At 45.6% G+C, this 13535-nt stretch overlaps 1 protein-coding gene across 8 annotated transcripts in view; it reads right to left on the bottom strand.

Moving 5' to 3' along the window:
- LOC141265127 (ATP-binding cassette sub-family B member 5-like) overlaps nt 1-13535 on the bottom strand; it is a 1418963-nt gene that overhangs the window by 649549 nt on the left and 755879 nt on the right. The window contains exon 1 of one of the 8 annotated variants that reach the window (XM_073677810.1): nt 11785-12084. The exons of the other annotated variants lie outside the window; for them this stretch is intronic. Coding sequence (XP_073533911.1) covers nt 11785-11799 — 15 coding nt within the window. The 5' untranslated portion in view covers nt 11800-12084. Of the gene's footprint in view, nt 1-11784; nt 12085-13535 lie in introns of those variants that run through there. 8 annotated transcript variants of the gene reach the window in all.

The raw sequence follows: 13535 nt of genomic DNA on the forward strand, positions 1-13535 counted from the left end.
AGCGGGAGGAGGACGCCGGGAAGGAGCGCGCGCTGACAGCAGAGCGGGGAGAGGACGCCGGGCACGGAGCAGAGCGGTGAGGGGAGCAGCGTCCCTGCCTAGCAGAGGGCAGGGACGCCAGCGCTACACCTAACCCTAGCACAACCATAACCCCAGCACAACCATAACCCTAGCACAACCATAAACCTAGCACAACCCTAACCCTAGAGTTTATTTTTTGCGCCGTTCTTCGTGCTTTGACAACTTTATTCTTTGGGTCGGTGCGATTACAGCTATACCAGATTCACATCGGGTTTTTATGTTTGGCAGCTGTCATACACTAACTTTTTTTTGCAAAGATTTGTTTTTGCAATAATTTTTCCATATTTCGGCCAACAGAGTCTTGTAAGGGCTTGTTTTTTGCGGAACAAGTTGACGTTTTTATTGGTACCATTTTTGGGCATGTGAAATTATTTGATCGCTTTCTATTACGATTTTTGGAAGGCAGAATAAACAAAAACCAACAATTCAGGAATTGTTTTTTGTTTGTTTTTTTAAGTCGTTGCGGTGGGGTAAAATTGATAAGGCATCTTTATCCTTCGGGTCTGAACGTTTCCAGTGGTACCACATTTATATCTTTTTTATGTTTTGGCACTTTTACACAATAAAAACTATTTTATACAAAAAATAATTTTTATTTTTTTGGATTCTTACATTTTTTTATATATTTTTACAATTTTGTTTTATTTTTTTTTCACTTTCTGAGACTTTTTTTCCTTTTACACTTTGTCAAACTATAGGACTTGCAGTCACTGCATACACAATAACAGTATAGCAGACCCACTACTTTATAATGGGAACATATTTTTAACTGAGACCCTCTTCTATGTCTCTTCAAAGGGGTATTGGGGTTTTTCCAAATTTTGGGTAGCCCATGCAATCACTGCATATGCAATAACAGCATAGCAGACCCACTCCTTTAAAATGGCTTATTTTTAACTGAGGCCCTCCTCTATGTCTCTTCAAAGGGTTTGGTAAGACTACTTAGGCTGTGTGCCCACGATGCGTTTTTTAAGTGTTTCCGCAGCGCCAAAAACGCTGCAGAAATGCTTAAAAAACGCATGGTAAAAGGTCTGCCATGTTCCCTAATGATAATCCGCATGTGCTGTGCACATGCTGCGGAAATTTCAGCTGCGGATTATCATTGCGGAAAAAAAATGCAGCACTACCAATTATTTTGCGGAAGTGCTGCATTTTCGCCACTATTGACTTGCATTAGAATGCGCCAATTCCGCAAGACTGCATCTGTACTTGCGTAATTGGCGCGTTCTTTCTTTTAAATCCAGACTGGTGGGCAACACAATACAATTCCATGAAGCCAATGATCCCCAGTCTTTTTTTTTATTGAAAATCAGAGATCGTGCTCTTGACTAGAGATGAGCGAATGGTTCAATATTCGATTCGGATTGCAATCGCTGAATTTGCGATATTCGCCCATTTATTCCTTGAATGTTCGACGAACATTATCGAACACCATAGGATTCAACGGGGGGACAAAAAAACCCTCATACGCAACACCTTAAAACCGGCCCAAAAGCTGCCAAAACACATCAAATTAGGAGTAGACACCTGGAAAGTGCCATCAATTGACCCAGAGTACAAGTACTATAATTATCATTACTATTACAGCAACATTCATTGCGTGGTGCGTTACATGTCAAAAGGGATCACTGACTGGTACGAGAGGAGAGAGGACCCTGCCCGCCAGTGAGCACAAATAATCTACAAGGGATGGGTGAGGATACAGTAGGTCAGAGTACAGCAAGGTGTGCAACGGTATGCTGGAGCGAGGGTTGCTGCAGATTGTACGCTTGTCACAAGAAGTGGGTCTTCAGCTTGCTTTTCAAGGTTTCCATGGTAGGTGACAGTTTTATGTATTGGGTTACAGCGTTATCACAGTAGGGGAGATGCACAGGACAAATCTGTCGAGTGCCTAAGTCACGTTAAGCTTCCAGGAGCTCACAACTGAGCAGATTAAATCCTGCATCGATTAATATGAAGGCGTAAAATCCTTTTATTGACTGCAGGAGTGGGAGGAATCAGATGCTGTGGTCTTCTGGCTCCTGTATATCATGGTAAACTTATGACACCTTGCAAGCTTCAACACAATCTTCACAAGGAAGACAGCAGAGGTGGTCGGTCTCCTAGACAACGAACTAACTCCTTTTTAATGATAGAGGACAACATCTGCAAGTAGTTTGCGGGGGTTTCCTTCACGTTCTCCAGTTACCTCCTCATTAAAAAAGCAGCCATACAGGAGTGTTCACAAATAAAAATTTAGGGCCTGACACCACTATTTCCGTGGCCAACAGATTGGAGATGGTGGATTTATACCTCTTAGCTTTGTCATGTGTGGGAGGAAACAATTTTTTACGTGACCACAAATGCAGGACCGAGGGCTGACTGCTGTGCTGAGAGAGGGCGGAGTATGGTGAAACGGACAAACTGCTGGACTGTGAGTGAGGTGCAGGGGGACATGTTACGGTGGATTGAGAAACTTGTGGTGTGCTCGGTGAAACAAACACAGCATGCATGTCTGCTTCCGTAACCGCTGACGGGCTCTCATTCATTCTGACTGGAGCAGGTAGAGAAGCAGAGGTTCTGCAGTGGGAGACCTGCATGCCAATACTTGGCATTGTATCAGAGGAAGAGGAAGAAGAAGCAGCAGATGCAGATAATGGGGCAGCTGATAGTTGTTGAGGTCCACATTTTATCACAGTGAGATTGCCAGAGTAACGCATGTTGATTGCGCATGTGAAGGTTCATGCAGGTAGCAGTCAAATTATTGCACTTTTTCCTTCTAGAGAGTTTTTTATCGCAAAGTTTTCATATAACGTGAGTTGGCTCATCCTTTGCGGTCTCAAAAAAGGCTCAAGCTAGGCAACCTTTGCTGCCCCTGTGAGCTGCAGACCAGCGACCACTGCTGGTCACTGCCAAGGTTGTGGCTAAGGATGTAGTGCTCATCATGCTTGCATCACTCCATGTCTGCGCCATAAGACGCAATGTAACGTCCTCATCTTCCTCCTCCATCTCCTCTGATGAGCTACACAGTTGTGTGCCTCTGGGTTATCACCAAGTTGGATATGCAACCTCATCATCATCAAATGTGATATCCCATTTCTCGCCCTCACAGTCACCCTCCTCTTCATCTTGCCCTGACAGCACAGTACAGTCAAGGGTCAGTAAGCGGCTCGGACTCAACCTTTTTTTTCCCCCTTTGCGAAGAAGAATATCTGTCCCAAACAATTTTAAACTGAGATGCAGTCTGCTTTGTATATACATGTTGAGTTTATCAGGTCTGTGTACCCCTTTGTGGAGATCAATATCTGCACCAAAAAATAATTTTCACTAGAGTATAACTATTGTAAAGGAGACCAAAACCTCTTCCACTGCAGCCAACCCAGCACATGGAGACCCAATAAGGAGTGTTCACATTTCCCTAAATTAGGGCCTAATACCACCGAAGTGGCATTACTTTCAGTACAGTAGCAATTGTACAATTAGGAACGACACCTTTTCCCCTACAGCGAACACAGTAGATGGAGACCCAATCAGGACTGTTCCCATTTGCAAACATTTGGGCCTAAAACCACCAAAATGACATCAATTTCACAAGAGTATAAGTAGTGTAAATGGGGACCGACACCTCTTCCACTACAGCCAACCCAATAGAAGGAGACCCAATCAGGATTCCCCACATTTCCAAAAATTACTGGCAGACACCAACAAAGTGGCATCAATTTCAGTACAGTAGAAATTGTACAATTAGGAACGACATTTCTTCCCCTACAGCCAACACAGTAGATGGAAACCCAATCAGGACTGTTCCCATTTGAAAACATTGTGGCCTAAAACAACCAAAGTGGCATCAATCTCACTAGAGAACATGCATACCAGGATTGAGGGGTGAGGGGACCATGCATAACAGGATTGAGGGGTGAGGGGACCATAAATACCAGGATTGAGGGGTGAGGGGAACCATGCATACCAGGATTGAGGGGTGAGGGGACCATGCATACCAGGATTGGGGGGTGAAGGGACCATGCATACCAGGATTGGGGGGTGAGGGGACCATGCATACCAGGATTGGGGGTGAGGGGACCATGCATACCAGGATTGGGGGATGAGGGGTACCATGCATACCAGGATTTTGGGATGAGGGGTACCATGCATACCAGGATTGGGGGATGAGGGGTACCATGCACACCAGGATTGGGGGATGAGGGTTGCCATGCATACCAGGATTGGGGGGTGAGGGGTGCCATGCATAACAGCATTTGGGATGAGGAGTACCATGCATACAAGGATAGGAATGCGGAGTTCCATGCATACCAGGATGATGGATGGGGAGCCATGCATACCAGAATGAAGGGTACCATGCATACCAGAATAGGGATGAGGGGTGTCATGCATACCAGGATTGGGGTATGAGGGGTGCCATGTACACCAGCATTGGGGATGAGGAACACCATGCATATCAGGATAGAAATGTGGGGTATCATGCATACCAGGATGATGGATGGGGTACCATGCATACCAGAATAGGAATATGTGGTGCCATGCATACCAGGATTTGGGGATGAGGAATGCCATGCATACCAGGATAGGGATGAGGGGGCCATACATATCAGGATTGGGGATGAGGGGTGCCGTACATACCAGAATGAGGGGTTGGGTGCCATGCATATCAGGATTAGGGGATGAGGAGGCCATATATGCCAGGACTGGAGGATGAGAGGTGCCATACATACCAGAATTGGGATGAGGGGTGCCATGTATACCAGGATGAGGGGGTACAATACATACCAGAATATGGATGTGGGGTACCATGCATACCAGGATGAGGGATGGGGTGCCATGCATACCAGGATGAGGGATGGGGTGCCATGCATACCAGGATGAGGGGTACCATGCATACCAGAATAGGGATGAGGGGTACCATGCATACCAGGATAAGATTGCGGGGTACAATGCATACCAGGATTGAGGGATGAGGAGGCCATACATACCAGAATTGGGATGAGGGGTGCCATGTATACCAGGATGAGGGTACCATACATACCAGCATAAGGATGCGGGGTACCATGCATACCAGGATGAGGGATGGGTTGCCATGCATACCAGGATGAGGGGTACAATACATACCAGGATGAGGTATTGGGTACCATACATACCAGGATTGGGGGATGAGGGGTGCCATGCATACCAGGATGAGGGGTACCATACATACCAGGATAGGGATGAGGGATGGGGTACCATGCATACCAGGATTGGGTATGAGGGAACCATGCATACAAGGATTAGAGGACCATGCATACCATGATTGGGGATGAGGGGTGCCATGCATTCCAGGATTGGGGGTGAAGGGTGCCATGCATACCAGGATTGGGGGAGAGGGGTGCAATGCATACCAAGATTGGGGGTGAGTGGTGCCATGCATACCAGGATTGAGGATGAGGGATGCCATGCATACCAGGATTGGGAATGAGGGGTGCCATGCACACCAGGATTGGGGATGAGAGGTGCTATGCATACCAGGATTGGGGGTGAGGAGTGCCATGTATACCAAGATAGGAATGAGGGCAGCACACAACAGGATGGAGAAACAGGATTGGGGAGCACAATTACTAGGATGGAGGCAGCACATACCAGCATGGGAGACCATATACCAATAAAAATGCTCACCACCCGGGCGTAGAACGGGCTCAATAGCTAGTAAGTAGTATAAAGGAGACCGACATCTCTTCCAGTACAGCCAGCCCAATAGATGGAGACCAAATCAGGATTCCTCACATTTCCAAAAATTACTGGCAGACACCAACAATGTGGCATCAATTTCAGTACAGTAGAAATTGTACAATTAGGAACGACATTTCTTCCACTACAGCCAACACAGTAGATGGAGACCCAGTCAGGACTGTTCCCATTTGAAAACATTGTGGCCTTAAACAACCAAAGTGGCATCAATTTCATTAAAGTATAAGTATATGGGGGGGGAATGGCCAAAGCCAAAACGGACGACAATAATGGTGATGTTGTCACTTTAAAAATGCATTATTAAACATGCATCATAGAAACCGGAGATGATTCAAAAATAGGATACATGATATAAAAACAATCTCAACAGCCATCCAGAACGGTGGCACATAGCATTTTAGTTATTATGCTCTACAAAAATATTGGGAATAGGTACCAAAGATTGAGTCTAAATATAACTCATATATCAACATATATCACCATACATCTAATGAACTCATTACATATCTCCCAGAGCGTTATATACCAGACCACCGCGCGCTCAGCGCAAAGTCGTTCTCCACGTGTCAGACTTGTACTCTGTTGTGCTGGTGCACGAGGTGGTTTAAAAAAAGTGTGAAACGACTTGCTTCTGCCACTTTCTCTGCTGCTGCAAATGTTTTGGTGTTGACGAACTGACGTGCCGGAGGTTGAAAGACTGCAGCTGCTATGCACACTGTGTGCCCCTCTGCTATCTTGGAGAAAAGCTCTATTAAGGTTGCTTAAAATCTTGTTTCAATACTCCAACATTAGCGTGTCCCTTTCCAGGGCGTGAAGCAAATTTACTCGTATAACGTGGATCTAACAGAGTGGCAACCCAGTAGTCAGCATGATTTTGAATCCTAACTATATGGGGAACATGTTGCAGAAAGTGCAGCAAGAAGGCACTCATATTTCGGGCTCTTCCAGGTGGTCCAAACCAGATTATATTGTTGGCTGCGTAACACTGATGAATGTTTCCTCCGTGCCCTCCTGCAAACCACGTTCAACAGAGAGGGGGTGATTATTCTCTTCATCTTCTGACTGTTGCTCGCCCATCACCTTTTCCTCCTCCATTACTTACTTGGCTCTTGCACCTTTAGTAACAGTATGTCTGGTATCACCAAACCCCCTCGAACGCAGGAAGCAACCGTGACTTGGCATCCGCCTGTATGACGACAGTCTGGAACTTTGAGACATTCTTATCCCTTCTGCATCCTCCTCTTCTTCTGAGACAACCACCTACTGCCGCACGCTATTCAAAGTCTTCTCCAGTATATACAGTACAGACCAAAAGTTTGGACACACCTTCTCATTTAAAGATTTTTCTGTATTTTCATGACTATGAAAATTGTTCATTCACACTGAAGGCATCAAACCTATGAATTAACACATGTGGAATGATATACTTAAAAAAAAGTGTGAAACAACTGAAAATATGTCTTATATTCTAGGTTCTTCAAAGTAGCCACCTTTTGCTTTGATGACTGCTTTGCACACTCTTGGCATTCTCTTGATGAGCTTCAAGAGGTAGTCACCGGAAATGGTCTTCCAACAATCTTGAAGGAGTTCCCAGAGATGCTTAGCACTTGCTGGCCCTTGTTGCGGTCAAGCTCACCCGAAACCATCTCGATTGGGTTCAGGTCTGGTGACTGTGGAGGCCAGGTCATCTGACGTAGCACCCCATCACTCTCCTTCTTGGTCAAATAGCCCTTACACAGCCTGGAGGTGTGTTTGGGGTCATTGTCCTGTTGAAAAATAAATGATGGTCCAACTAAACGCAAACCAGATGGAATAGCATGCCGCTGCAAGATGCTGTGGTAGCCATGCTGGTTCAGTATGCCTTCAATTTTGAATAAATCCTCAACAGTGTCATCAGCAAAGCACCCCCCACGCCTCCTCCTCCATGCTTCACGGTTTGAACCAGGCATGTAGAGTCCATCCGTTCTCCTTTTCTGCATCGCACAAAGACACGGTGGATGGAACCAAAGATGTCAAATTTGGACTCATCAGACAAAAGCACAGATTTCCACTGGTCTATTGTCCATTCCTGGTGTTCTTTAGCCCAAACAAGTTCTCTTCTGCTTGTTGCCTGTCCTCAGCAGTGGTTTCCTAGCAGCTATTTTACCATGAAGGCCTGCTGCACAAAGTCTCCTCTTAACCGTTGTTGAAGAGATGTGTCTGCTGCTAGAACTCTGTGTTGCATTGACCTGGTCTCTAATCTGAGCTGCTGTTAACCTGCCTTTTCTGAGGCTGGTGACTCGGATAAACTTAACCTCAGAAGCAGAGGTGACTCTTGGTCTTCCTTTCCTGGGGTGGTCCTCATGTGAGCCAGTTTCTTTGTAGCGCTTGATGGTTTTTGCAACTGCACTTGGGGACAATTTCAAAGTTTTCCCAATTTTTCGGACTGACTTACCTTCATTTCTTAAAGTAATGATGGCCACTCGTTTTTCTTTACTTAGCTGCTTTTTTCTTGCCATAATACAAATTCTAACATCTTATTCAGTAGGACTATCATCTCTGTATCCACCAGACTTCTGCACAACACAACTGATGGTCCCAACCCCATTTATAAGGCAAGAAATCCCACTTATTAAACCTGACAGGGCACACCTGTGAAGTGAAAACCATTTCCGGTGACTACCTCTTGAAGCTCATCAAGAGAATGCCAAGAGTGTGCAAAGCAGTCATCAAAGCAAAAGGAGGCTACTTTGAAGAACCTAGAATATAAGACATATTTTCAGTTGTTTCACAATTTTTTGTTAAGTATATAATTCCACATGTGTTAATTCATAGTTTTGATGCATTCATTGTGAATGTACAATTTTCAAAGTCATGAAAATACAGAAAAATCTTTAAATGAGAAGGTGTGTCCAAACTTTTGGTCTGTACTGTAGGTGACTGCAATAGTGATGCTGATGACGACATTGTCAGGGTTAGCTAGTTTAGTAGCCATTTCAAAACTGTGCAGAAGGGTGCAGAGGTCCTTAATCTGTTCCTACTTCGTAAACATGATATCCCCCATGTCCATACTGTGTTGGCTTAGGCTATACTACATAAGGGCTCGTTGCTACTGCCACAGTCGTTGCATTATGTGCAGAGTGGAATTCCACATCGTCGGCACATCACATATCAACCTGTTAACTTGCATGGAAAAAGACCTGTGTATCGATGCAAGTCAATGACATGATGGATGCGAATGGCGTAAGTGAGAACACAGCTTCCGCACTTTCTGAAGCAGCTCATCAAGGCTGGGATAGTGGCAGAGAAATCGCTGTGCCACCAGGTTGAGGACGTGACCCATGTAAGGCACGTGTGTGAGTTTGCTTCGGTGTAAGGCCGCCAACAGGTTTGCACCATTATCGCACATGGCCTTCCCTGGCTCCAGGTACAGTGGAGACAGCCAGCCATTGCTGAAACGGAGTCTGGAGAGCTGTCCATAACTTTTCAGCTGAATGACTACGATGTCCAAGGCATATTAATTTGAAGACTGCCTGATTGCGCTGAGCCCTGGCTGTGCTGATATGGAGGTGGTGTGGATTCGCTCTGCACTATTGGAATGCATGTCTCGTTAAGGTAGCAGTTGATTGCGCAGGTGGAGGCCCTAGAGGAGGTGGAGGACAATGAAGCAGTGGAGGAAGTGTGAAATACAAAGGATTCTTCTGCAAGTCTTGGGGATTCCAAGATTTGTGGAGCAGCCACTCCCCCGCCTGTCCCAACAGCCATCAAAGTCACTCAGTGCCCAGTCAGTGAGATGTAATGGCCTTGGCCATACTTACTCGTCCAGGTGTCTGTGGTGAAATGCAACATTGTAGATATAGATTTAGTCAAGGAACTGGTGACGTTGTCTGCGACATGCTGGTATAGCGCAGGCACAGCTTTCTTAGAGAAGTAATGGTGACTGGACAAATGGTACTGGGGGACTGTGACGGCCATCAGCTTTCGGAGACCGTCTGTATCGACCAGTCGGAAAGGCAGCATTTCCTTGGCCAACAGATTTGAGATAGAGGAGTTCAACCTCTTAGCTTTGTCATGTGTAGGATGATGAAACAATCTTTTACATGACTACAACTGTGGGACCGAGGGCAAGCTGCGTTGCTGAGAGAGGTCGGAGTATGGTGAAATGATCAAACTGCTGGAATGTGAGTGAGGAGCACATTTTAAGGCGTATTGAGAAACGTGTGTTGTGCTTGGTGAAACAAACACAGCAGGCATGTCCGCTTCCTTTACAGCTGACGGGCTCTCACTCAACCCCGTCATCATCCAATATGTTATCCCATTTCTCTCCCTCAGAGTGACCCTTCTCCTCTTGTTGCCCTGACAGCACAGTACAGTCCGCATCAGCCTCAGGTATCTGAGTCTCATCAGGATCACCTCCCTCCCATTTGGTTAACGTCTGGTGACGAGGGTCAGGAACTGGTCGGATCCTACTCTGTCCTGTCCTGAATCCAACATAAAAATATTTTGGGCATCGGTGCAAATGCTTTCCTCCTTCTTCTTGACTCTGTGAATGTTTGGAGTACACTTCTGATGCCCATGGTATAGAATGGGTGAACAGTTCTACAGTGTGGTTCACTACAGTCAGTTGGACACTTGGACAGTTGTGACACGGGGGAAGCAAGGGTAATTGGGGTGCCACCTCTGTGGACTGTACTCTGTGTGATCTGCTCTTTCTGGCACTTATCAACATCACTGTGCGGCTACCAAACAAATGGAATGTAGTAGCCCATCCAGTAACAGAAGTTGTCAGTTGTCTTTGTATAGGACATGACGGTGTTGGTTCACTAGTGCTTTCACTAACATTACCACCTATCCCACATATACCGTGAACACCAAGCATATTCCCCCTTCCACCACGACCTCTCTTTTTCCCACTCATTTTGCTCAGATCCCTACTAACCAAAATCCCACAATGTCTATCCGCTATTTCATCCTTCTTCTCTGCTGGAATTCTGAAACTTAACATGGACAAAACAGAATTCATCATCTTTCCGCCATCTCATTCAACCCCCCCAACTGACCTATCAATCAACGTCAATGGCTGCCCCCTCTCCCCAGTTCCTCAAGCTCGCTGCCTTGGGGTAACCCTGGACTCTGAACTCTCCTTCAAACCACATATCCAAGCCCTTTCCACATCCTGCCTACTCCAGCTCAAAAATATCTCCCGGATCCGCACATTCCTCAACCATGAATCTGCAAAAACACTAGTGCACGCCCTCATCATCTTCATCTCCTGCCTTGACTATTGCAACCTCCTGCTCTGTGGCCTCCCTTCCAACACTCTCGCACCCCTCCAATCCATCCTAAACTCTGCTGCCCGACTAATCCACCTGTCCCCCCGCTATTCTCTGGCCTCTCCTCTCTGTCAATATCTTCACTGGCTCCCCATTGCTCAGAGACTCCAGGTCAAAACCCTAACCATGGCATGCAAAGCCATTCACAACCTGTCTCCTCCATATATCTCTGACCTAGTCTCCCATTACATACCCGCACGCAACCTCTGATCCTCACAAGATCTCCTTCTCTACTCCCCTCTTATCTCCTCCTCCCACAATTGCACACAAGATTTCTCCCATGCTTCTCCCCTACTCTGGAACTCTCTACCCCAACATATCAGACTCTCGTCAACCGTGGAAATCTTCAAAAGGAGCCTGAAGACCCACCTCTTCCGACAAGCCTTCAACCTGTAGTAACCACTGCTCCACCATACCGCTGCATGACTAGCTCTACCCTCACCTACTGTATCCTCACCCATCCCTTGTAAATTGTGAGCGCTCGTGGGCAGGGTCCTCGCTCCTCCTGTACCCGTCGCTGTCACATTGTGTTCAAGATTATTGTAATTGTTTTTGCTATGTATACAACTTTTTCACATGTAAAGTGCCATGGAATAAATACCGCTATAATAATAAATAATAATAATAATAATAATAATACACACATTATACTGGGACATGAAATATACATACTTACTCTCTTCATCAGCATTTATCCAGTGGCAGCAGTGGGGGAGTCCTGACCTTGGAAATAAGCAGTAGGAGCTAGGCTTGTACACCCCATCAGCCCTGCACACCCTCCCTCTTCACAACTCTGAGGTGTCTGTAACATTACAGGAGGTGGGGATGGTGTGCTGTGCAAGCACAGAGGAGAGAGTTATGATCTCTATCACCTCTCCCTAAAACCGGGTGGCTATTTTCCCTGACAGACCTGGCCTGAGGCCTCATTGACCTCCTTCCTCCCCCTTCCAACATATACTCCCCCTAGGTGGCACTGTGAAGTTGCTTTGCACATGCATCCTCTGCTCTGACTTGCCAGAAGGACGAGCAGGAAGGGAACCTGCGAGGTGATGACACATCCACTGCACGCAGGGGAGCCTGAACCCTGCGTGTTGTGTGGTGTGCTCACTCAGCGCACAGACAGATAAGAAAGTGTAATTAGTTGAAGAAAAAAAATGCTACAGAGAGATTCGGGGCAGTACACTTACAGTTATATGAAAAAGTTTGGGCACCCCTATTAATCTTAAGCTTAATGTTTTATAAAAATTGGTGTTTTTGCAACAGCTATTTCAGTTTTATATATGTAATAACTGTTGGACACAGTAATGTTTCTGCCTTGAAATGAGGTTTATTGTACTAAAAGAATATGTGCAATCTGCATTCAAACAAAATTTGACAGGTGCATAAGTATGGGCACCTCACCAGAAAAGTGACATTAATATTTAGTAGATCCTCCTTTTGCAAAAATAGCAGCCTCTAATCGCTTCCTGTAGCTTTTAGTGATTTCCTGGATCCTGGATGAAGGTATTTTTGAGCATTCCTCTTTACAAAACAATTCCAGTTCAGTTAAGTTTGATGGTCTCTGAGCATGGACAGCCCTCTTCAAATGATCCCACAGATGTTCAATGATATTCAGGTCTGGGGACTGGGATGGCCATTCCAGAACATTGTAATTGTTCCTCTGCATGAATGCCTAAGTAGATTTGGAGCGGTGTTTTGGATCATTGTCTTGCTGAAAGATCAATCCCCTGCGTAACTTTAACTTTGTCACTGATTCTTGAACATTATTGTCAAGAATCTGCTGATACTGAGTGGAATCCATGCGTCCCTCAACTTTAACAAGATTTCCGGTGCCGGCATTGGCCACACAGCCCCAAAGCATGATGGAACCTCCACCAAATTTTACTTTGGGTAGCAAGTGTTTTTCTTAGAATGCTGTGTTTTTTTTACGCCATGCATAATGCCTTTTTGTATGACCAAACAACTCAATCTTGGTTTCATCACAGGACCTTCTTGCAAAAATAAATTGGCTTCTCCAAATGTGCTTTTGCATACCTCAGCCGACTCTGTTTGTGGCGTGCTTGCAGAAACGGCTTTTTTCGCATCACTCTCCCATACAGCTTCTCCTTGTGCAAAGTGCGTTGTATAGTTGACCGATGCACAGTGACACCATCTGCAGCAAGTTGATGCTGCAGCTCTCTGGAGGTGGTCTTAGGATTGTCCTTGACTGATCTCACCATTCTTCTTCTCTGCCTTTCTGATGTTTTACTTGGCCTGCCACTTCTGGCCTTAACAACAACTGTCCCTGTGTTCTTCCATTTCCTTACTATGTTCCTCACAGTGGAAACTGACAGGTTAAATCTCTGAGACAGCTTTTTGTATCCTTCCCCTGAACAACTATGTTGAATAATCTTTGTTTTCAGATCATTTGACAGTTGTTTTGAGGAG

Source organism: Phyllobates terribilis, unplaced genomic scaffold (genome assembly GCF_046119375.1).
Source record: "Phyllobates terribilis strain yellow unplaced genomic scaffold, ASM4611937v1 Scaffold_4__5_contigs__length_816908805, whole genome shotgun sequence".
NCBI classification, from domain to species: Eukaryota; Metazoa; Chordata; class Amphibia; order Anura; family Dendrobatidae; genus Phyllobates; species Phyllobates terribilis.